Consider the following 26,573-nt stretch of genomic DNA (forward strand, 5'->3'; position numbering starts at 1 on the left):
TGGGTGAAAACACCTGGTGATTCAAACGCGCAAGCATTTGCGAAGGTTCATTCGAACATACTGCGCTCTGACAATCTTCTCAGCAGCGCGCCAAATCACATGGTGGCGCCTATGACCAGCATTGCTCTTACCCTGCCATAGAAGAAAAGCTTAGGAGAGACCCCTCAATGGCACGTACGAAGAGAAAAAAAAAAATGCAGCCGGAATTTCACTGTCTCTCAAATGGCAAGGTCATCGTTTCTGCATCGCACCGTAATACCCTGTGGGAGGCAGCGCGACAAGGTAGCCGCTGTAGCCACGGTTTATTTAGGATGGCCAGCCATGGTGCAGTGGGATCTCGGGAGCTGCCAACACCGTGGCCACTGAGGTCGAGGGCACTAGCGTGTTCTATCCTCACGCTACCTGCACGCGAGGCCATTTTCTTTGCCTGCTTTGGAGGCGATAATGGAACCGCTACAACCCCAGCTGCACTAACGGCAGAACGCACGCCGCGGGAGGGATCGTTCCTGGTCCAATTTGGTCGATTGTTCGCGACTCGCTGCAGCAGCAAGCGAGCCGCGAGCGGAGGAGACCAATAAGAGTGGCCCCTACAGTGATGTATGCGCAGGTAACTGATGTCATGCAAACCAGCCCGACCACTCTATTCATACTCGCGTCTCGATCAGCCGGGCCTCTTGTTTTGCACTATTGTCTGCTCGCGTGAGCGGGTCACACGCAACGGGTCTCCCGACAACAAGCCGGCAGATCTGACGTCACATCTTTTGGTTGGCTTGGTTTGGTCTCGTTCACGCCCGTTTCTTTTACAATGGCAAGTCTACCGAGACGTCCCGTTGAAAAGGTCGTTGGAAACAGTGCGCCATATCCAATTCTGTATGACAAGACAGCCCCTGAATACAAGGACCCACAGGCGACCCCCAGTACCTCCTTCGCCTTGTCTTTTGAGCAAAGAAACGCTGCAACAAAAGGGGGTGCACCAACATGATTATGATCAGTAGAAACAACTTCGTCATCTTGATAAGACATCACTTGCGTAAACACAGGGCTGACCTGTCAACAGACGAAAGAACAAGCGTGCGAGCATATAGAGGGAACCAGTGGCAGAGGCCCAGTTCAGCCTCGGCAACTCCGCTGCTTCAGTGGCAGTCTTAGGTGGCAGCACTAATTAGCGCCATCTATCAAGCTGGCAGGAAAGCACATCCACTTTCCTCCGACCCTTCCTCACAACTATGTGCATGTCACCCTCACTCTTAACACCCTCGCAACTCCCTCACCTTTGACGGCTTCTGTACGCACCCGCCTCTCCGCGCGAATCTGTCACCGTGCCGGCCCGGCGCCAGCTTACTTCTTGAAGTTTTGTTTTCTGCCGTTATCGGGAAGCAAGCATTGGCCAGCATGGCCAGTTTCGTGGTCCTCGCTTGCCTCTCACGACTCGCAGAGTTTGTGCATCGTGCTATGGTGCACGAATATAGTCGAACTCACTTATAATGATACCGGTTTTAACAATATATTATCAGTTACAACATTGAAAAGCTGCTGCACCGTCAACTTTTGTATGTGTTTTGTGGGGAAATAATCCACTTGCTACAATGTCCCGACACCGCATTATCGGTAATAACGAAGTCTGGCTGCTGGGTGTCCATGCCTAAAGGTAATGGAATGCGTAATCCTTGAAAAGAAAAAAAAAAAGAGAAAGTGAAATGTGAGCCACCGCACGATCACCCGCCACCCCAACTGTCGCCGCGCGCTTCTCTCCACGAGAGATGCATGCCAGCCTTGCGTACATCTCTCCTGTAGGCCTTCCACCCCTCCGAACATGAATGGGCTGCGCACATAGCTCAGCGACGCGCCACCCTACTAAACATGAATGAACCGCACCAACTGGGCTGACAACGCTACCGGTGCTGCTTCTAGATTGCTTGCTGGGGCTTCACAGTTGGTTCTTTATTCTATGGCCCTCATTCTGCGCAATTCTGCTAATGGATGAAGTCGCTCATGCTTGTCTTTGTCTGTTGCGTCGAAGTCGTTCCTGGCCATGTTGTTTCTCAAGCTGGTTTGACTCGCCACTGGAATGGAAGATGGCTGATCTGCCCGCTGATCATCGGCAATGCAAGATGTTGCCCCGGTGAAAAGAAAGCACACTGCTATAGATATGGAAACGAAGCACTTCTAACCGATGAGGCGATCGTCGCGAACGTGCTTGCATTGGATAGCGACACTGACGGCCACAACGGTAGCGCTGACGCGGTAGGGCAGGCTGCCTGAACATCGTGTTCCTCGTGGGCTTGTTTTCAAAAGGGACCTTCCGCTTCACTACGTGGGGCACATGGATGCCTTGGAAAAGGATGTCGGCAAGCTTCGCGTAAAGCAAGCAAGGCTGACGGACATGTGGTTTTTTCGTGCAATCCAGCGGGAAGTATGTGGCAAGATGCTTGTGGCGATCATGTCCCAGCATTTCTTCTGGCTTTCACAAGCTGAGATGCTGCCACGGCAACCTTCCCACATTTTTTAAAAGGCACCTTTTGGGGCCACCAAAGTGATGCCTCGGCAGAGCTCGTACGTCACTTGCCACCTGTGACCCCTCTTTTGCACTTGTTATAGCAGTGCCATTATTGAATGCCAACAGGCGCGGCTTTTTAACACACGATTGGAGCGCGCAGGAAGCAGAGTTAAACAGTTAAAAGAGTCAACACAATCAGAAGCCGGATGGAGGAAGGTGGTGGGGAGGGGAACTGGCCTCCCCGTCATAATAGTTTTCTCGGAACAGCTACACGATCCCCCATTTTGATTTTTTTTCACATGCAACTTGAATATTGTTATAAGTGGGTTCGACTGTACTTCAAGAACAAGCTCTTTTAATTTGAACAAATTTTCAACAAATTTTCGGGCCTCTTCAAGTTCGAATTATCAAGATTCAACTGTATCACCCCACCACAACTTTTTGCTCAAACAATGGACTATTTTCCTCATTGCACATTTGCCCAAATAATGACGGCACTAGTCAATGTTCAAATGACAAAGTGCAAACTGCACATGCTAATGTTTGTCTGTTTGTGCACTGTTTCATCATGAGAGCTGCACCTACATATTCCATCTCATAAAATGTGCAAACAGCACAAATGCACACTGACTTCAGAACAACTACCCTGCCATTAAAACTGACTTGCAGGAAAGCTAGCTTTACCATTACAAAAATGGTCTATTCACATTGAAATATCTTAACCAGTGCTTGCACATTTCTGTGCAGGCAGGCCAATTATATTGCTTGTTTTCCACCAAAATGCTCCAAATGGGCAGTTTCTTCTGCAATGTGCAACAAGAGGTCCCAGACAATGAACACAATGCTGGCCATGCATTTCATGTGCATGCTGCACGAGTTGCTTAAATGGATTGGTGACTACCCTCAGTCGTGCTTCTGCTACATTAGCTTGCACCAAAAGTGCCTCTAACTTCCCCTCACTAACCACACACAGCGCAGCAAAGTCCAGGCCTTGTGTCAGCCTATCAGCAATGAGAGCCGATTATGCATTCCAAGATGGGAGGAAGGCTCGACTGTTGTGTGCTGCCAATCCTCCCGACAAGCTTCCATTCAGTGGGCAACACAAGGAAGGCAATTACAGGATGGAAAAGCCCTACTTTTGCTTCTCTATTCTGGTTGTGCGTTCTCTATTCTGGACACTATTATGGTTCCCCATTGCACACCTTACAGTACACACTGCTGTGCCTTGTTATTATAAGTTACTGTACTTAAACGAATGTAATGCGCACTTGTTTCAGAGAAAATTGCTCCAAAAATCGCCTGCGTGTACAATCCGATACGAAACCAAAACTGCATTTGTGGTGTTGGCCATAGCCCACCGGTAGAGCCGTCAGATGAAGCATAAATGCCATCATGGTGACAAAGCATGTTTTCGAGAAGGTAGCCGTGGATTCGTTTTGTGCTCGACTACGACATGGAGTGGTATTCTCAGTCAATCACTTTTGGACATAACACGTTCACGAGATTTCATGCGACTCAGCACCAGTTGCGTCAGCATTTACGGCAGCCAGCGTTTCTGGCGCTGTGCCAACTCGCTTTGAGAAATACTTTGAGAAATCCCATGCAGTCGCGTAAAATCTTGTGAAAGTGATGGCAGTATATCTCTAAAAGTGATCACTAGAGAATACTGCCCCTATGCGCTTCATCTCTGTGGTCATGAAGTGCAAACGGCAACGACAATGTGCCGGTTTCATTATGAAAGCTCATTAAAAAAAGCTTGCGTTTGGTGAAGGTAAATTCTGCACCGCTCATTTCTTGTGATTGCAAATGTGGGGGCATGCTATATATATATATATTTTTTTATATAAAACGGGTGCCAATTACATTCAGGTTCAATTTCATTTTCGCACTTTAAACCGATGAAATTTGGGTGCGCGTTAGATTTGTACAAATATGGCATTTTTTTGTTTTGTTTAGGGAACACTCCTTGTTGCACATTGCATTAAGACCTTTACTTTTTCCTGTAATTTTTTTTTTTTTTTTTGCCATTCTGGTACTTGCAGCCCACGCTGTTAATTTCCAAATGCTGATGAGGACAGTCACCTGGTGAAGTGCATGGCAATCGTCATCTCAACATATATAAGGAGGCAAGCTCTGCAAGTGCTGTATCAGTGATTGCGGTTATGTTCACAATCACAAGAATAGAAGAAAATGGTGGAACAGCCCTTGAGCACGTTGCCAAACAGCTTTTTTGTTGCGACTGGATGGTGGTCCACTTTTGGCCCAAAAATAGTCAGCACTTGTTGAAAACACATTTCCTAACATATGTTCCTGCTATGGAGCAACACAGCTTGTTTCATGTGTGGTTATGGAGAGCATTAGGCAGCTATCACCATTTGTGCAAGCCCATCCCTTCCACATATGGTGGCTGTGGCACACCACACATTGCTGGTGCACCTTGCAGCTGTGGTAGGTGTAATCAAGCAGTGGATAGTTAATCACGAGATGGGCAGTGACTGGTGGGTGTTAAAACCACTGTCACCTACATGGGGAGAGCCCTGTTTACCATCTTGGTGCTTTTAATAGGTCATTGTTTTGTGCAATATACCTCTAACAATTTCATTATTATTCCCCTGTACTTAAAATTTTCCTTGTAATAAACAGTACTCACCTTATCTAACAAGTCCAAGTTCTCCCAGTGTTTACAGCTGCTAGGCACCCTCAAGTCTGCTCAAAATTGATACGTACCCTCAACTGCACATCGGTTTGTTTACCCTTTCATCATCATCAGTATATTCTACCTACTGCCACAAATTGTTGCACCTAGGTTCCCAAAATCAGCAAAAAATCTGTGTACCTACATTAGTTGAGAATAACAGAGGAAGTGCTCACCTTGAAGTCCTTACTGAATTTGCTATGAGTCTTGTCCTTGTATGCCTTGTCAAGGTCGTCCTTGCACAGGACTAACGTCCTCACCTCCTCTTCTCCCCCATTGTGAACCCTGCAGGAGAAAGCAGCAGAAGGTTTTACACAGGCAGGTACACAAAAATTCATGGTACAACAATAAGTTAAAGTTCGAAGCTGGGCTAATTAGTTTTCGTTCAACATGACAAACAGTCAAGACATTGGAACACGAGGTACAAACAGGACAAAGCACATGCATCCTATTTGTGTCACACGTGCCCTGTTTATATCTTGTGCTATTTGTGTTTGCCAGGTACAACAGTAAACATTGCTTGCACACTGCCACAAGGAAACCAAAACTTTTCACACCTCACAAATAGGCGGCTTAAACACCCACAGTCAAACTTGCACGTAAGCTCTGGTCAATATGCAGTGGAGCTGACAAAGAAGTGATATAGGAGTAGAGGAGGATAACAGCCATGAATAGAAGGGATGAAAGCTTCAGACTTCCAAGCAAAGTCCAACAAGCAACTGGAATACCTGAAGAAACCACAGTGAAAATTAACACATCTTACCAGTGTAATTGGACTAATGTCTGTTGTCTCACTGTCTATTGTTAGATCACATTATGAGAATGTTACATAAGTTAGGATAAACACAATGTCCTGAACATTCAAACATGCATGTGTCTGTTTTCTGCTCTACTGCTGAGGGATTATATACGTTTGAAGAATCCTAACTTTGCTTCTCTAGAAGCAGGCTATTTAAAGTATGTGACTAAGCTGAGGCAAAAAATTTTTTAGAAGAGGAAGATGTGTAATATAATCTAGCTTATAGAGCACATCGTTAGGAATGGCCTGCCGAGGTGGCAACATGCAAGTTTTCGCAGCCAGCTGCAGCTGCGAGCATGGCGAGCTTCCCCGAAGATACCATGGAAGCCTTCAACACCTGCCGCGGTGACTCGTTTCGTAGAAACCACGAGGTGCCGCGTCAACAACCCCTCGGCGCCGCATGACTAAACGCGATCAGCTATTGTTAGTGAAATCGCCAACGCCTTCACAGTTCGACTGAAGCCGGGAGATTTCCTGGAAGGAGATGTCTTGCGGTGCCTTTTCACGGGCCTTTGAAGATGCCAGACAATGGGCAGCGGCAGAGGCCACTGTGCGAGGTCCGCTCTGGAAATTTAGAGGCGCCGGCTGGGGTCGGGCGTGACCACCTGGATACAGGGACGTAGGACAATCGACACCACGACGACTGCGCTGCAAAGGTCGTCTGCCCACGGAGGGGGCACTGAAACCTGTGTGTGCGTGTGTGTGTTTATAAACCGTCCCGCAGAGAGGCGGCTTGTTTACGATGACGTCGAACGTTTTGCCTCACCTAGGGATCTAGGGAACAGAAGTGTTTAAAAATGGCTGTTGGTCGGCTGCTAAGGTGCTCGTCGTCATGCTCTGTGCTCGTCGTCGTGCTCGTTTGCTGTATGCTTAGTCTTGTGGGCTCCATTTGGGAGTCACGCATAGACTGTCGAATGTATCCCATGTTCAAAGGTAAATAATGTAAATAAATTCTGCTCGCCTAGTCCTGTCGCCTCAAGTTCCTCCGATCGTCCTACAAGCCTGACTCCAAACCTTACAACATCTAGTTGGTAAAACTGCTATCTTATATGTGTAAAATTTTTTATAACTTTTTATTTAAAATATTTTTAGCACAAGTGGGTCTCACGCCAGCCCTCCTAACTTTAATGTAACTCACAACAACAAAACAATTTTTCACACTCACAGGTGAGCCTTTGCGCTGTGCAGTGAAACAAAACAAAACAAAATTCTGGGGTTTTACATGATAAAAAAACACCCAATATGATTAAGAGGCATGCCGTAGTGGGGGACTTCAGATTAATTTTGACCACCTGGGGTTCTTTAACGTGCACCCAATATGATACAAGGCCGTTGTTGCAATGCAGTCACCACAGCTGGGATTTAATCCTGCGCCCTCTGGCTTAGCAGAGGTATGCGAAAGCCACTACGCCACCACGACAGGTCAGTGAACCAAAACGAATGAGATCTCAAGAATCCTGGGAGTGTAAAGATAGAAGAATGAAAAACATAAAAGCTGTTCTGATCGGTATGGCATGCATAAAATAATAAAACTTTATTTTGTTGTGGTCCATTGCACACAAATATGTGATATATAATTGTGCAAAGTTTCACCAAAAAATATTTATCAGAAAAAGTGTTAAGCTTGTTGACTTATGGAACAACCGTAAAAAAAAAATTGGTTCAGAGAAAACCAACAAAAGATTTGAAACACCTTATCACGACCAGGCGATGAGCAAAACGTGAACAAGGTGAATGCAGGAGCCAACGTTTCGACAAGTGGACTTGTCTTCTTCAAGGCCTTGAAGAAGACAAGTCCACTTGTCGAAACGTTGGCTCCTGCATTCACCTTGTTCACGTTTTGCTCATCGCCTTGAATTGCCATCTCCCGGATTCCCCGTCTTTTCTCTTATCACGACCAGTCTTTCAAAGGCGAAGACACTGCCAGCACAATTTCACTGCCACCTAGATCCTCCCAAGCAAGTAGGAAGAAGACTGTTTTGTGTAGTTTTAATAAAAGAAGACGGTTCAAACTTGAAACTACTGGGCCTCAACATCATTGCGTTCAGGTCCCGCCAACATACATCACACATACAACAAATTCACAAGAGCTAAAATCCCTCAGATTCAAAGCTCATATCCTCCCGACTCTTGTTCTTGCCTGCTGTTGCCCAGTGTGACAGCTGTCTTTTTCCTTTTTTTTTTTTTTTTTATAGCTGGTTTTGCAGTGTCAGTACTGTGACAGGAGGCCCTCAAAATGGGCAGTCGGGGATCTGTGAAACAAGCTTTGATCATGTAAAAGCCGGGTTCTCAGTTGTTCCAGGACATCAAATGTGCCTCTAATGCCATTATTGAAATGACAAAGCGCAATACAGAGCAAACTTGAAGGTAGGAAGGCTCACGTAGATGTCCTTGGGTGTCTTTTACCAAATCATACCACCTAAGCATTCATTCAGGACAAGACAATGCTTGACAGAATGCCAAGATCCACAATTGTTTTCCTGTAGGAAAAAGCTTGACTCCAGATTACTGCAGCCATCCTCTACATTACGAAGCTTTATCGCACTTTATAAAACACGTCACAGGCTGTGTTATGCACTGTGGCTTTTGTGTATTGATCCATGGCAAACTTGTTATCTTTGACAATGCACTACACACTTCGCCATGCTTAGCTACAAATATAAATGAGGTCACTACAGCTATAAACACAACCAAAATAGGCAATCCACAGCTCCTTCAACATGTACAAACAGCCTGCAGAATGTAAACAAAGCTTATGTTTACTAAAGATGAAAACATGCTGCAAATGTCCTTGGAACCCTATGGCCTCCTAAAGTTATTTAACATCATAAAGCAAAAACTACTACACAATTCCAGCACTCTTATGTTATACATGAAAATGGTACTTGCAGTTAGGATGTCATTTATGACCAGTGCATCAATGGTCAGACTTCTATACGCATAAAACTATGCGCATTGGTGCGACCAATATGAGTTTTTTTTTTTTCTTCACTACTACAAGAAACTGCACAGCAGCATCATGAAAAAAATTGAATCTTGTTTTAAGCCTCTTCATACATATGAGGAGCTAGCTCGTCAAGGATTAACTAGCAGAAAATACGGAAGACAAGCAAAGCTCATCCAGAAATGCTTGACCTCATAATGGAATCCTGGAGATGGCTCTGGCTCGTCCAATGTGATGTATTTGTAGATAACACCAGATAATGTGTTACATCTAGCAAAGATACATTCTTTGAGTAGAGGTTTGTTGTTGCACCAGCCACATTCATCTTCAATATGGTAGCTCCCATGGGAAGCGCCAATTACTCAGCACGGGTTGCTCATACAAACAGAAAATGTGTGCTTTCGAAAACTTCCATCCTTCTCAAGTAGAAGCAATGTCGAACTGGCCTCAAACGACTTAGGGAGTCATGGGCTCTCCAACTAAGCACTGATGACCGTGAATACACCACCAAGTGTATTTCTCCAGCACCACTTGTGCTTCCTTTTACTGGGTCTCCTCAAACGAACCTCCAACTCAATAATGCAGCCATTGTAGTGGAGCAGTTTCTTCAATTCTTTGATGAAGAGCTCATTGACCCAAAAGATGCTTGTGTGCAGTGAAGCCCACCTTCTGTTACACTGTACTATTAATTCTTTTTTCTTGGTAAACTCCGCTTTTCTTTTTTGCACACATTATACAGTAGAACCCCGCTGTTATGTTCCTCACTGCTGCGTTTTCCCGGCTGCTACGTCGTTTTCATCCGGTCCTGGCATGGCTTCCATAGGATCCAATGTATAAGGAACCCCGCTGTTACGTAGTAGCTGTGAAAACGTTCCCGCATGATGCGTCGCAACCCGAACCGGCCTGGGCTAAAGTAGGCAACGCGCTTCAACCGCCATTTTGACTTTTGATGAGTTTTGACCGGGCTTGGCCAGGCTTGGCTATGGAACTGGCTGCAAGAAGCCACACGCCAGTTCGAGAAGCCGCCACTAAGTGGCCATTCGCGAAAAATGCTCTCACTATCATCACTGTGATTACGGTCCCCGCATGGTTTGTTGGACGGGTCGACTCACGGAGGAAGGAAACTCAGGAGAGGCCCTGACGTCACTCTTTGTGAAGCTATAGCGTTGCTCATAGGTGTTCTGTGGTTGCTCCGCCTATCGGGCCAGCTCTCCTCTCTTGTTTACATTTCTCGCGAAACCGCGCTGCGCGCAGCCGGGCTGCACGGACGCGCGCGCTCCGCAGCAATACTGAACAATCGTTAGCATGTTAGCATGATTACGCCAAAGAGGGCAAAATTTCCCGCGGATATTCCTTCGTCCGTTGCCATTGCCGTGGCGTGGTGACGACGAGGAGCACGAGCCGCATGATGCCGGGGAGTTGCCAAATCCTAGCTTTGGAGAAGCCGTCGCAGCTCTGGACCTCCTCCGCAGGTACGTCACACCTCACAGCGACGCTGACAGCAATGCGGCCTTCCAGGCTATTGAGAAACGTGTGGCGATTTCCAGCGAGCGAAAGAAATGGCAAGCCACCATTCTAGACTTTTTAAAGTTCTAAGCGCACTCTGTGGAAATAAATTGTCTATAGTTGAAACTGCACTTTTTTCATTCATTTTCGGAGCTTTCCTCACTGTTGCGTTTTCCCGGCTGTAACGTTTTTTTTTCCTCGGTCCGGTGAAAAACGTATGAACGGGGTTCCACTGTACACGTAGAATGTGTTTTTAGACATATCTAAAGCTTTTTCGGTGTTATTACTGTCAAAGGATTAACAGTGGAGTGAACATTGTGAGAGATGTCAACTCCTAGGGCTCACCATAGGCGTTCTCTGGGCTCACCATGTAGGCAGCGCAGTGGCAGCAGTAAAGGCCACCAGCGATAGAGTTGGCTCTGTGATTGAAGGTCAGGCATACCGGTTTGCTGCTATGGTTTAGTTTTAATGGGACACATTCTTTTTCAACTTCAGGCACTTTAAGTCTATCGTATCATCTCGCTTTCTATGCAGCAGGGCTGGTAGTACAGTTAAACCTGGATGTAACGAACCTATATGTAACGAATTCCTGGATTTAACGAAGTTTTTGAATTCCCCAACGCTGCCCCCATTGAAGCCCATGTATTTTCGACCTTGATGTAACGAACGCGTTGCGGCGGTTAGCCTTGATGTAACGAACTCCCAAAGCTGATCAGTCATTACTTTTAGCACTTTTAAGGAAAATTCGGCCGAAGAAATGCTCTAGATTATTGAATATTAATGCTGTAAGGAGCCAGCAGCTACGCGAACGCCAGGGATTGCCGCGACCGAGCAAAGTTAGCGATGATGATGATGATGGCGGCAACTAGCGCCGCTCCGTGCCTAACGTAGCAGTCTTTTCAGGCTTTGCTTGTCTAGCGTGGCACCAGGTGGCATTGGTATCGGCAGCGGATTTCTCTTGCAGAATTATTTTGTTTCGTATGGATTTGAGGACAAGCATTCTTATTTTGTGATTTTCATTTGTTTCAACGGCTTAGACACACTTATGTGTAAGAATTCACTTGAAAAGCAACGCTGATAGCCGGTTCTTTCATTGCCAAGGCGCCGGAAGGGAGAGGGGGAGGGACGATGACGAACGATATCCGTCACTTTTTTTTCTTTCTCTATGGATGCGTTGCATTCGCCATCTTGAGTGTTGTTCTGCGTTCTGCACGTGTGCGTGTGTCAACTGTGCTCTGGTACTGGTTTGTCCGACTTGTTTTGGAGGTGCTAGGCCTGCCTGTCGGCGTGTAGTCGTGCGTCTCCGCTTCTAACTGCGTCGTCGGTTGGTCGTGATGAGTTCTACTGCCAGAAAACGAAAAGTTCTGTCTTTTGAAGACAAACTCGCAATTTTAAATGCAGTCTCCGCGGGCGAGAAGAAGAAGGACGTTGCCACCCGTTTCAGCATTCCAGCGAGCACACTATCAACGATTTTGAGTGCGGAACACAGCATCAGAAACGCAGTGGAGTCGGGAACAAGCTCGCAGAAAAAAAGACTGAAGCTGTCCACATACACCGATGTGGACAAGGCAGTGTTCACGTGGTTTTTGGACACGCGAGCCAGAAATGTACCCATAAGTGGCGCGATCTTGCAACAGAAGGCAAAGGATTTTGCGTGTATCTTGGGTCATGACGATTTCAAGGCAAGCAACGGGTGGCTGCAGGGATTTAAGAGCCGGCACGGTGTCGTCGGAAGAGTAATCAGCGGCGAATCTGCCTCCGCAGAGAGCGATGCTGCTGCTTCGTGGGTGGCTGACAAGCTGCCTGGAATCCTGAGTCGCTTCGAGGCGGCTGATGTCTACAATGCCGACGAGACAGCTCTATTTTATCAAATGCTTCCGGGCCGCACGCTAGCGTTAAAAGGCGATGACTGCCGCGGTGGAAAGCAGAGCAAGCTCCGCATAATGATTCTGCTGTGTGCCAACCTCGACGGCACAGACAAGCGAGTCCCGCTAGTTGTCGGCAAAAGTGTCCGTCCCAGGTGTTTTAAGGGAACGAAGCGTATGCCCGTGAAGTATGTGGCGAATTCCAAAGCGTGGATGACTCGGCCAATATTTTCTGAGTGGTTAAAGGAATTTAACCAGGACGTCAAGCAGCAAGGCCGTCAAGTTTGCCTACTGCTGGACAATTGCTCGGCGCACCACGTCGAGGGCCTGCAGCTGTCGAACATCGAACTGCATTACTTCCCCGCCAACTGCACGTCCCTAATACAACCCCTGGACAAAGGGGTCATTAACAGTTTTAAATGCTGTTACCGGCGCCGACTAATCCTGAAAATACTTCTCGACATCCGTCTGGAACGGGAGATGAAGATCGACATTTATCAAGCAGTCGAGATGCTTGCTGCCTCCTGGCAAGAGGTCAGGGCAGAAGTTATCGCGAATTGCTTTTTAAAGGCCGGAATAGCCAAAAACGCACGGGCTGGTGCCGACGAGGAGGAGGAAGACCTTTCTACTCCGTCCAATGTGGCCGAAGCGTGGAACGAGCTATGTACTAACGGTGGTGTACCCGACGACGTTGAACTGACTGACTTTGTTTGCCGACAACGCCGCCGTGACTACAGAAGAAATGTCTGATGCAGCAGTAGCTGAAAGCGTGCGAAATCCGGATGGCGGTGATGATGGTGCTTGCGAGGCAGATCCATGTGACGTGCCTACTGCAAAGGAGGTGATGAACGCAATGGACGTTATGCGCCGTTTCGTCGGCTCGCTCGACGATGAAGGAGCTCTACACGATTTAGCCTCTTTGGAGCGGCGTGTTGTGCCTACACTCGTGCCGAAGAAGCAAGCGGAAATTACGCAGTTTTTTAGTGTAAAATAAATGATTGAAGGGTGAGTTCACCTTCACGGATATATTGAGCTATTTGGTTTCATTTCTGCATCATTCGTACGAGCCTTCACGCGAAACCTGCATGTAACGAAAAATTGCGAGCTTTTGTCAACTTCGTTATATCCAGGTTTAACTGTACCTACCAGCATAAGCCACTGGGTATAGGCACATGTTCGTGTTTCCTGCATGGTTGCAGCATCATTATCATTCGAGCTCCGTCATCGGATTCTTGCCTCCGATTCTCGCGTACTACGGGCACTTAAGCCAGGTGACATGCATAAGAAGGTCCGGACATGTTGGCTAGTGTATGCAATCACTCTTTCCTCTCCGTTTTGCCATTGAACGAGAACGGCACCCAGTCCTAAATTGCTGGCGTCTGTGTGGATGTCCGTTTCCGCTTCCTCATCAAAGTGCGCAAGGACCGGGTGGTTTTGAAGTCGCCATCGCAGCTTATTGAATGCATCTTCTTGTTCACTGTGCCATACAAAAGGCATATCTACTTTCGTTAATCGCATTAGCGGCTCGGCAATCTTCGAAAAATTTTTGACGAAACGCCTGTAGTAGGCACAAAGTCCTAGGAATCGCCTAACCGCCTTTTTGTCGGTTGGTCTAGGAAACTTTTCTACTGCTGCGGTCTTCTCAGGGTCAGGACGGATGCCTTCAGAGCTAATCACATGGCCGAGGAAAAGGAGCTCATGGAAGCTGAGGTGACATTTCTGTGGCTTTATCGTCAGCCCTGCTGAACTAATAGCTTTGAGCACAGTCCTTAGTCGTTCCACATGCTGAGCAAAGGTGGTAAAAAAAATCACGACATCATCAAGATAAACCAGACAGGACTGCCACTTTAACCCGGAGAGCACAGTGTCCATCATCTGCTGAAAGGTGGTAGGTGCGGAACAGAGGCCAAACGGAAGTACCTTGAATTCGTATAGACCGTCTGGTGTGACGAATGTTGTCTTCTCACAATCTCGTTCGTCCACTTCTATTTGCCAGTATCCCCTTTTGAGGTCGAAAGAGGAAAATAATTTCGCATCTCGTAATCTATCGAGGGTGTCATCGATCCTCGGAAGTGGATAGACATCCCTATCCCGCTTTGTGACGTTTAGCTTTCGATAATCAACACAGATGCGCAAGGTCTCATCCTTTTTCTTTACCAGCACCACAGGCGAAGCCCACGGGCTGGTCGATGGTTGAATTACGTCGTCTCTAATCATGGATGGTGTTGCGTGGGAGAGACGTCACACACACGACACACCTATCTTTTTCAAAGCATGCAGTGCGTAGTGCCGTTGGCAGTGTACTGCATGCTTTTAGATGGTGATAATCGAAACACGCCACCATTTCCTGCTGCAGGCTGCATGATGTGAGCATCACGTCTCACCCACCAGCTCCATTTCGTTTCGGTTTCCGGTTGCCATCTTAAAACACTACGCAATAGGAAAACAACAACACCTGTCTCGGGCCACCGAACCCCCACCAGCTTGAAGCGCGTCTCAAGCCTTGTGTGCAACGCTGCACATTATGTCACTTCAGATTGCAAGTTTTTTTGGTTAGTACAATTTTTCTCGAGTTTTTGTCCAAAACGTATGAACAAGGTGCTACTGTACTAAGCGCAATGTCCTCTCACTTGAGGACAAGGCTAGTGTCTTGCATGCAATCTCAATCAGCGAGAAAGCAAAGGATGTTGCCGCTTGTTTCAGGACATCGCAGGGCTCGCTCTCCTTAACTTTGAAGTCAGAAGAAGCTGTCCTGAACTTCAGAAAGGGACAGATCCCAGTGAAATAAATTGGAATACAGATTACATACTTTGACAGCACATAATAGTGTTTTGCATAAGTGCACTGCACCTGCACTGATTTTTCAGAGCTGTTTGATGATTTAGCAGCATCACCACCTACTTAACAGAACCAACTTGCAAGCGTTCTGTGGGACTAATACGTAATAGCAATCAAAATTTCCGATGCCGTGCGAGCTCTCACACTGACGTAATTCACAGCATAGTAAACAATACCCGCGGCACCACCACCTACTGAGTACAACAATTGCATAACTGCAAGTGAAATTTCGGACGCCGTACGAAATCATGCTTAATTTTTCATACATTACATGAGTGCACGATATCACAAAACAATAGATGTGGCAGCAGCGACCAAAGATGCTGTCAATGAAGTTGTTTCCCTGCTTATATGCGATTTCAAGCAAATTCTTTGCAGCGTCCAAGGAGTTTTGATGCTGTGTTGGGTCAGACTGCGTGGAGGGCTGTTTGCTAAGGTGAACATAGCACTCAGTGTCATCCAACTCTAGGCGACAATGGAGACTGTCTTGGCAAGTCGCGGCAGTGGGCTAGACGCGAAAGCTCAACTTACACCGATCACAGTTTATTAGACCTGCACTTTTTTCGGCTTTCAAAGTGCTGCATGGTCACTGTGAAGAGAACTTTATCGACACAGCATCACGCTGTGACATTGGTCGACTCTAAAATTAACCAAAACTAATTTTTTTATTTATATTCATTTTTTTATAAATGCCCAATTATTCTGACATTTTTACGGTCCCTTCCTAGAAATAAAAATAGGTCGGCTACTGTTTTCTGTGAAGAAAAGGTCCAATTTCGATGTTGCAAAATTTCAATATAAAGGAAAGCGCTGATTTTACTCACTTCTTTATATCGAGGTTTAACTGTAGCATTTAATATATTCAGCAATGTATCACACTGCCCTACTCTGATGAAACAGTGTAATGCTACAGACTACCAACTTTTTACAAGAGCTATCAACCTCAAAGAACTTACGATAAGTGCTATAGTGGCCTAAACATTTAAAGCAATGTACAAGGCTCGCGACATTTTAAGAAAAATACCTTCTCCCCATCAATACTTCTGAACTGCTGGCACCGACATTAAGCACATCTCACCTGCGGCATTTTCTTATGTTTGTTGTTGTCTGCATATACTGCTTGTAAAGTGATCTTGCATTAGTGTGCGCTTTTGCTCTTCTAAAATCAAGAGAAAGAGTACATTCTTGTTTATAAAGGTCACTCAAGTAAAAAAATAAGTGCTATGTGGAACAATCTGCCACAGACATGCAGCATGTTTGACATATTGAAGACAGATATTATATGGAATAGTATTTGCCAACAATCAAGTTCCAAATTTATTAAATCAACAGTAATACATTTTATACAGCACGTGAGAATAATGATTACTAACTTTTCTTCAGTACATGCACCTGCCTAAATATTTTGGGCAGTGCCCTACATTTAAGTTCAATCACTTTACTAGATTTCAATGACGTCTTACTGCGAAAGAAGAGCAGCAAAACAAGAAAGATATATTAGACCACTTCGTTCATTACAAAATCACATTCATCCTGAAAGGTGATCCATAAGTTCTTATAAGCTAGACACTAAACTGCATATTGCCGTTCTATGAATAGTTGCATGCGGATAGCCTCCCAAGGAGCTGGAACAGATTTAATCACCCACACCAATTATTCAACAGAGTTGGCCTTATGAACTTTTCAGTGATTGAAGTGGCTCTTGTTTTGAAACAGCTTTCGGAGCAAGAAAAATCACAGCTCAGAGCAGGAATATATGCTCTTGGAGCAGAAAAATTTGCTGTTTGGAGCACTAACTTACTGCTCTGGTGAAAACAGGCAGTTTTGCATGCAGTTAACGAAAAGAGACGATATATATGGTAGTAGTAATATCTGGAAAACTGCAATCACTATGTATTATACTAAAAGCATTTTCAACTTGTTGTTCTATAGTTTTAATGTGTAAGCATTTCTATGCCGACCCAAAAAGGATACCTCTCCTTCTGAAACGTAAGACAATTGCTTTCAAGATAGGGCCCATAGCAGCCAGCGAATTGACCTTTGTGCTGCCTCTCGCTTCAGTGCGAACTAAGCCGCAATAACACAGCGCACACAAAGCTATCAGCACTCGGCGCACACTATGCCCATCCCAGATAGCTTTCAAGATAGGGCCCATGCGTCCTGCTTCAATGCGAACTAAGCAGCGAGAACACAGTGCACACAAGGCTACGAGCACTAGGCACACTGTCCCCATCGCATATTGCTGTCAAGACAAGGCCTGCACAACCGCGCCATACGCCGCCACCGGAGCATGGTTGATCACAGTTGATAATGGTTTGACACGGATGGATCAGGAGCTAAAGAGCAATAACGGCTTAGAATGATCGGAACATCATCAGCGCACCTGGCGCCGCTGCTGCTGCTGTTCCTGTTGTTGCAGCACTGTTGTTGATACTAATCGGATCAAGTTTCATAACATTCACAATGACACTGGGCTGCATGGAGATGAGCAAGTGGCACAATGCTTACGCATACTTGGACAACTCCCAGAAGAGTTTCTGCATGAAATTTTTATTATTATACAAGAAGATAAATGCAGATTTAAGCCTAATTCACAGTTAATTCAGCATTTCAATATAGAGTCAATTCCTCCCAGCTGTCCTGGGTTTCATTAACCATTTCATCTGCTAAACTCATGTCCACAAATTGAATAAATACAGCTGCCCAGTTTTTTAATATGGTACAAGCACCGTATCCTTATGCATTAATAATAATGCACCAGAATAAGCTCATGTACTTAAAGCGCATTCGAGTCACAGCATATGGTCAGCTAGGTTGTTCCACTCAGAGATATGTCTGTCCCATTGCAAGGCACTAACACATATTCTGGACAGCAATCGCGTTGATATATTCAAAGAATTGGGCAGCTGCACTATATCAATACAGTCGAACCCGACTATATCGAACCCGTTTACATCGAATTATTCTATATATCGAACAATTTCTGGTCACGGTATAGTTACAATGAGTATATATAGCAAAAATTACGCTTACATCGAACAAATATTGCAGTGACTCCCGATATATCGAACGTCAAGCGGCGGAAAAGTGCCCTCAGAGGTTGGCTTTCCCTCGCGGTAGCGGGGAAACCCGGCGGCGCGGCTCCATCCAACCGCTCTCCCTACCGTGACCGCGCTATCTCGGGCTGTTCGGGCGAGCCGTCGACACTCCCCGTGTAGCGCATAGTGGAGTCTATTAGGCCACCATCCTCCCTCTTTTTCTATCATCTTTCACTTGCCACCCCTCTCCCCTGACGACGCTTCGCCGTGCTCCCGCACGGGTTGCAGAATCAAGCGTCCTTCCTTTCTTTAGATCACTATCTAGCGACACTCCCCAGCAAAAGATGATCCTGGCCCGCCTACAGCGCTTGCTCAGACAGCCAATCAGAAGCTCTTGTGCTCTCTTCGTGCAAGATGGCGAAGTGCGAGTTGTCTGGCTGCTTCTCTGGTTTATCGTGTTTGCGCCTTGTGGGCCTTCTCCCGCAGTGTTGCCGTGATGAAGCGGCAGAATTCGCCGTTTGTCGTGAAGCTCGAAATCATAAATCGCGTCGAACGCGATGAGAAGTTGGATGTCCCCGCAGCGTGCAAGATTCCGAGGAGCACTCTCGGCACGATTAGGGCTAAAGTGGCCAGACTCGCAACCCGGTGCCATGGCGCCCGACGCTTACGCACGGCCGTGTACGAGGGGTTCTTCATACGTGCCGGTTTCCGCGTACTCGGTGAGGACTGTAAATTCTGATGAATGCGACGAAGCCGTTGCCGAAGTTTGGAGCTAGCTGACAAAATTTCCGGGACATTCGAATTAACGGTGGACGAGTTTGTGAGTGCAGATGATGGTGTCGCGACCACGGTAGAGCCCGGAAACTAAGACTACATCGCCGACATCGTACCGAGCACAAATGACAGTAGGAACATTGAGGAAAGCAACTACGGTCCTTTGCCCATATCCTCTGAAGTGACTGGTGCACTCGCATTAGTCCGGCGCTTCTGCGCGAATGCGGAAGGTTGCGGCCTCAGCTGCTCCGACTCCTTAGACAACGTGGGGAAGTGCGTGCGTCGCAGGCAGCGAAATTGCCCAAGCAGAAGAAAATGCAGGACTAATTTATGCCAAACTAAGCTAGTTTCGTTAATAAAGTGATTTTGTAAATGGTATGTGCTTTTATGACATCCAATTATTTAGCAGGCTTATATCGAATTATGCTCTATATCGAACTGATTGGCGTTTTTTTGCGAGTTCGATGTAGCCGGGTTTGACTGTACTATATATATTATTACAATTGAAATTACTAGCTGAACGAGTTGGTAGCTGATCAGAAGCACAACTAAGCAGTGCAATTCAAGATGGAATAGAAACAAGAATACTATTTTTGTTGTCCTCATTGGCATAGATGGAATAGCGTCTGTATTGAGTGGCTTGTGCATCCATGTCTACTTCCATGCTCCATTTTCACATTTGTTTTTCCATGTCGGAGCTGCCTAGTCGTAATAAAATGCACTGTACACACTTGTCAAAACCGCTAAGCGACTGTGAAGAAAGCATGTCAAGCATTTGTACCCTCACAATAGTGCGTCACCAGAAGTACATAATTATTTCTAAACTACACACATCAGATATAAAACGCTAATCAAACGCATGTCGATACCACTGATGGATCGTGAAGCAACCGCAAATATCTAACATGCTTAGTAGCAAGAAATCATGTGCCACAGAAGAGCACACGGAGCACACATTTCGCTACTGCCTGCCTTCTGTTTGGGTCTTGCTTGTTTCTTCTTCCTGTTTGTTATAGCCATCCATTGCATCTGCCAACGCAGGTATGATGTCACAGGTATGATGCCATTTGTAGCATACTGCACACATTTAGTAGGTGAAAATCCAAAAGCACCGCCGTTCCTTGCTGCAGGGGATGCGATACGAGTGTCATGTTTCACTTCGGTGGCATCCGCCGCCGCCCACCAGTTTGATTTCGTTTTGGTTTCCTGTCATGGTCTTAAAACACTACGTAATAGGAAAACATGTGTCTCGGGTCGCCGAACCCCCACCAGCTCCAACGGAGTCTCGTGCCTCGTGTGCAATGCTTCGCATTACGTCATTTCAGATCGTACATATTTTTCAATTAGTACAATTAATCTCGAAATTTTTTTCCAAAACGTATGAACAAGGTGCTAGTGTACTAAGCACAATGCCCTCTCGCTTGAGGACAAGGCTAGTGTCTTGCACCCAATCTCAAACGGTGCGAAAGAAAAGGATGTCAATAAAATAAAAAACTGCATTTCAGCCAACCAGCCAAAGTAACGGTTCTATTTCACTACAATAAAAGCTTGTTAATTCACAATTTCAGATAACTCGAAATAGCCGCCGCAGTCCATCCAACAATGTATTGAAAGCAATATGTAACGCATGCCGCTAATTCATGCTGATATCCGCACCGCCACCGATAATTCAAACTCTGCGCCATCATGGATAGGGAGAGTGCTAGTGCGTGAGAGCACATTGGTGACGTTGGCGTCGTCGCACAGACCCCGTAGCTTTGCTTTTTCCATATGCGATCCTTTGTTTAGGCCTGACTGGAGAGAGACGCATTTGCTCCTGGCCGGGCATGGCCAACACCTCTGTTGCAGGTCGCTTCTCTTCTTCTATCAAGACCTTCAAGATAAAAAGGCGGACTCGGCGCTGCGGATTTTTTTCTCTCTCTCTTTCTTTTTTCATATTACACCTTATAGGCTATGCTCTTTCTCTACGAGGTGTTCTGCCGAGAAATGGCACCAGGTAATGTCTAAAACATGGCGGCCGTGACGTTTATTGGTGCTCGTAGTACCAAAAAGCATAGTCTTTGAGATTCGTGGCTATTACTCAAAGGAAAGGATCGCTGGGATACATATCAGGACACCACCTATACTTATACAGTGGAACCTCGATAATTCGAACTCGGAGGGGCCTGAAAATGTCTGAATTAAGGGGGGATGAGGGGATCGGAACTAACTTTTTCATTTTTTATCTTAGAGTGATGAAATTTGGCATACAGGTTCGAAATAGCATCAAACAGACAGCTGCAAAGTTTCACAATCATATCTTCAGTAGTTTATATTTTATCATTATTTATATATTGCTCACATGTTGCTTGCTCGTGGAAAGCCTAGCGTGACAGCAAAATGGGTTATGGGTCTGTAAATGTTTTTAATAGTTACTAAGAAGTATAGTCTAAGTCAAGATTCTCTTAATTTCTTTTTAAATTTCTCTGCTCTTCTTCTAAACGATATAGTATGCACCTTCTCTTTATGTTTAGAATGTATCATGCTCCAATTATTGTGTAATAAAAAAATGGTGAGCCTAAATGGTAAATCTGAGACTGTCTTGACATAAGGCACACTTCACCAATTGCAGCAAAACAAACAGGATTAAAATCCGTGCTCCCATTGCCGTGCTATGCTTTCCACGAGCGAGGTGATAAGCTCAAAACAAACTTTTGAGAAAACAAGCCTCAAAGTTCCATACTGGCACACACTGTCTAGAATGCTCCTGCATTGTAGAATTTGGTGTCCTTGGCAGCAGGTGACTTCTTAGCCCTCTGTCCTTTCAGGAGATGGACTTTGTGTGCCTTCTTCATTCGCTGGGAGTCTTTCTCGACAGCCCGCTGAAGAGAGAGGGCACCAGGGCGCAGGCCCAATGTTGTGCACAGGTCTGAATAAGCTTTCAGACTGCCCGAGTTGTACTTTGAAATTGCCTCGTGCACTGCTGTTTCCACAGCAAACAGTGAGGCATGCTGGTCTTTTGATACTAGTGACCATATCACTGAATGGAGACTCTCAGCCGCGTTTTGAGTTTTGCCTCCTCTGCACCGGGCCAGCAACTGAGGGTCTGAGAGGCGCTGGTACACAGGCAGGAGTGCTTCAGCAACTTTAGCTGAAAGCTTGTACTTGTGAGCTGGTGCTGGCTGCCCTTCTGCCTCAGCTGACCGGTGGTTGCACCAGCTAAGGGGGCCAGGGGGACACAGCTCATGATGGGGCTCATCATCTGTTGATGTGATGTGGTAGTACGTTGCCATTACTGCCCTTTGCATTTCCTCGACTTCCGAGTGGTTCCGCAGAGCAAGGCCATAGTAGTTTGTCAGTTTTTTGATGAGCTGCTGTGTCAGGCCCCCCTTTCCACCTAGTGGCTCTCCTTTCTTTGCCTTGGCCACCAAAGAGCGAAGTGCAGCCCCCATTCGTTTTTTAACATGATTTATGCAGTCCTCTTTAGATAGCTGCACAAAACCATAAACTTCTTCATCACATAGAGTGCGAAACATGCGGCTGTCCCCGTCACAAACTATGTTTGTGTAACGTAGATCATTTCTGCTCAAGGAGCGCCTGAAGAGCTGTAGTGCAGCCTCAACCTCCATTCTTCCAGAATTCACATCAGTGTTTTTCTGGCACTGGTGTTGCTGCTTCCATTCAGCATAGTTGGGGTCACTTTCTGCTGGCTGTCGGCTGCACCCAAGGCAGAAGTTGGACAGAACTATGCAGTCCAACACAAGCCCTGTATGGAAATCAATTATACAGCCTACGCCGGTATGGGAGCTGTGGCCGCGTGTCAACCATGTGCCATCATACACTACTGTAATGTTCTTTGAAAATGTTGTCTCCATTTCAGTGTACACCTTTTTCACTGCCTCTACAGCATCTGTGAAGATGTTGTGTGCAGCTGCCGCTGCGGCAGGCTTGAAAGTCTTTTTGAGGTGCCCATCATATGTTTTGTGGTGTAACCCACGATGCGAGACATTCATGGTGGCCCAGAAGTCATTAAGAGCAGTTGGTCCTTTCCCAATGCTCTTTATTGCTTGCATAGCTCTGATGTTGACCTCGAAAGCTCTAGAGCCGCTCTTCCTTTGTGAGGACCACTCAGACTGTAGGGTACTACCACAGGAAATGCATGAAAGTACCATCTTCACAGCTAGTCCCAGTTCAGTCTCGCGGTGCACTGCTAGGCCGGGCTGCTGACAAGTTGGGCAAAGCGGGGAACCAATCAGCGAGTTCAAAGCAGCAACTTGAACAAGCATAAACTCCTCTTCTGGAGGTGCGGGAATGGCATTTTCCTGTGAGCCAGTCAGCCCGAACTTGCGCTCCGTTGCTGAAACCGCGCGAAGCGATTCGCGAACTCTCGACGCTTGCAGTTCTGCAGTTTCCGCGGACACAAATCGTGTTTCCAGGTGAGCTTGAATAGTGCGACGTTCACTGGGCGAACAGTCAACACTGCGATGAGCGGCAAGGTCGGCCGCCGGCGCATCCGCGGCAGCGAGCGTGCGCCCGCGTTGCAGCTCCGTCGAAGCGCCGGAACTCGTCGATGGCATGGGACTGCCTTCACTGGCGGTTGTTGGCTGCGGAGACATCTCGGCGTTGAACGACACACCGCGGAAGCGCGTCTCCGATGCTCTGCAGTCGGGCGGCGATGACCGCTGCAAGCTCACTCCGTAATCTGTGCTGGACGAACTTGCGACGGGACGCTCGCGTACGGCGAGACTCACTGGCATGTCGATCGTCACCGGTGAAGTAACACTGCGCCCGCGCTTCGACGGCAAAAGATCATGGTTCGTCTCACTATCGCTGGCTGGTGCTCGACTCGGCGCAAGATCCCGCAGCACGTTGGGCGAGAGATCGCACAGCACGTTGGGCGCGTACTCCGCCGATTCTGAACGGACGCTCGGCTCGGCCGAACCACCTGCTGACAATCGCCGCTTCTTCCTTGCTGTGACGGGCTTGCGTTTCCGCTTCCCGTAGGCATGCTTCGTCCGGTACTTCTTTTCGAACGTGCGCGGATCCATTGCACGTGGCCGACGTCCTCGAAACACAAGAGAAGGAAAGTCCAGAAAGGCTTCCCAGCAGCGGACAAAAGCAGACGCTCCTTGCGCTCCTTGCCTCGGCCGCCATTATGGCGCGGCGTCGACCAATGAGGAGGCGCCTTACAACGAGCCGCGGCGCAGAGCCAATCGGGGCGCGGCAGCCATTGGCTGCTCCGTGCTGCCACTCTCCTGTTTTTCTTTTTTTGTGCGCTTGCTGGCTGGCAGGGAAGGAAGGGAAGGGCTGGGACAAAGAGTCAAAGAGTCGGGCTTTCCAACGATACCAAAATGGCGGCGCTCCGTGGCGGGAAAGCCGAGCAGTCGCGCGTTGAACTTCGCGGCTTTTTCGCGATTTCGGGCGGATTTGTGGACGCCGGCACCGACAAATATATTTATTTTAAGTGCTTAGAGTTTGTTTTTCGGTGAAATATTTCAGTACAAGATAGAAATGATGCTGTAGATTCTGAAAAGCGTACTTTTCAAAAATCGATTTTTTTCGCGAAAATCGCGATCTGATCCCCGCTTCCCCCCTTAAAGGAAGCGAATTGAATGGAGGACATACCTGCAGTGGCGCATGTGCATTGAGCTAACACATCAGTGGAAAGTTCACGAGACGTTCATTTGAGGGATAGCCAGCCGTTTGCGCACAGGCACGAGTAAGAGCGAGCGCGAGAGAGAAAATCTAGGGGCTTTTGCTCCTTGAATATATGACTCTGCCTAGACACTACGGAGGAGGTTTCTTAGCACGTGTTGTATGCGCTTGTCCCCTAGACGTACCAGCATTGCGGAGTGCGGTCAAGTTTGTTTTATGCTCCGCCGCTGGCTGCCCGCGCGGTGAGGCAGTGAGCACGGACGGCCCATTTGGTGATCACTGTGCCTGAAGGAGCAAGGTTCTGACTGGTGTTGTATAAGATTGGACTTTTTTACAAGCACTGCTCCAGGAGGGCCCACATAGCCGGCAGACGGAGGCCTCAGGAGAGCACCTGAGGTTATAATAAAGCAGGCAGCGCAGGATCTCCAGGGCACCCATGGGGTAGCGGGGGGATCAAAGCTGGAAGCAGGGCGGCCTGTGTGTTGGAGCCGCGGAGGCCGAAGCGTGCCAGGGGGTGTTCGCATACAAAATAGGCTGTCCGCAAATGTGGACAGCCGATCACCCCCAACCCACGGGCCACACTGCTTCCAGCTTTTGTGTCCCCGTTGCCGCTTTGGTGTCCTGGAGGCGTCGCCAATCATGTGGAACAATAACATGTTAAAATTGGTAAGAAACACAATCGGTAAAAACACTTCACTGACTCTGCGTCATGATGGCAAATCGTGTTGTCTACCTCCGGTTCTCTAGGACCGAGCGCACGAAGCCTCACCAACCTCTCCGGCAGCTGCCTGGCAGTCGACCCCAAGCGAGAGCATTCTGTCGCAGTGTCGAACGTATCTAGTAATATCGTAACCACAGGTGATCTGGGTGTTTCGATGGATGGGTGGAGGCATAAACTCAAGCTGATGAAGCAACTTTAGCGTAGACGCACATGAGCGGCCTGATCTGTCTGCACAGTCCAGCCACCTGTTGGCAAAGAGCTTAACTAGCCAAACAAAGAGCTAATATTGCTCTAACCAAGTGTAAAATATTTTAAACATTTACAAAAACAGCATGTTAACGATTACGTTCCTGCGAAAACTTCACACCAGCAGCAAACAAGAATACACTTCATTACTGCTACTGTGTTTGGCTGAGTTCTGTGCCACCAGGTAGCTGCACCGTGCAGATCATTCACGTTTGCGTTTCTGTTCATCCCATGAAACAGCACGGGTCAAGCGGCCAGGCCCTGTCTCCTCGCTTGCGTTTAGCCGAATACCAGACTCTCGAAATGCTATTGTGGTAGTAATCTTTCGGTGTAAAGTAGTAGCCGCAAATGCACAAATCCTGGTGCCAATCAGATGCTGATAGTCTGAAGTGCTGCAGCCACTCAGCTCGTCTGCTGCCTTGCAGAGGGACAGGTTTTCGCAGCTGGACATATTGGCAGTTGCTGCGTTTGCAGCCCACAACGCAACAAAGGCGATTCATGGTGCTCACAAAAAGACAGACCGACACTGAACGCAGAGCCCTTGTCAAGACGGAGCATGTTGTAACAAGCAGATGACACTTGCTGTTCCAGAAGTGCTTAGATGTACTGAGAAATGGTTCTTGTGAATTCTCTTTCTGTTACTTTCTTTATATACAAACAAATTAACATTCCGACTATACAAACAACATTTGTTCACCATTAGGTTGGAAAAATTATCGATGACGCGCCCTGGGCAGCCAATCGGATAGCTCGCCCTACTGACACCATTAGGCCAATTTACGTCAAATGGGTAGGGGCGGCTGAAAATTCAGCCGAGCAGTGTACTGCGATCGGCAGTGATGTACATTTTTAAGACCTTATAATAAATTACACGCTTTACACGGAGCATTTACATGCATCAATTATTGATCCGAGGACCTACCCTAACAACTCAGTATGTTTGTACAAAATCGTCAAAATCGTTTCAGGGCCCATTTAAGAGTCGTTATTCCCTTCAGTGAGAGACTGCAGATATA

The 26,573-nt window shown here is 47.0% G+C and overlaps 1 protein-coding gene across 3 annotated transcripts in view; it reads right to left on the bottom strand.

The window, feature by feature from the left end:
• LOC126547709 (phosphatidylinositol 3,4,5-trisphosphate 3-phosphatase and dual-specificity protein phosphatase PTEN-like) overlaps positions 1-26,573 on the bottom strand; it is a 118,046-nt gene that overhangs the window by 20,299 nt on the left and 71,174 nt on the right. For all 3 annotated transcript variants that reach the window (XM_055063132.2, XM_055063133.1, XM_050195663.2), the window contains exon 10: positions 5,369-5,477. In XM_055063132.2, coding sequence (XP_054919107.1) covers positions 5,369-5,477 — 109 coding nt within the window. The remainder of the gene's footprint in view (positions 1-5,368; positions 5,478-26,573) is intronic.

This window comes from Dermacentor andersoni, chromosome 1 (assembly GCF_023375885.2).
Source record: "Dermacentor andersoni chromosome 1, qqDerAnde1_hic_scaffold, whole genome shotgun sequence".
NCBI classification, from domain to species: Eukaryota; Metazoa; Arthropoda; class Arachnida; order Ixodida; family Ixodidae; genus Dermacentor; species Dermacentor andersoni.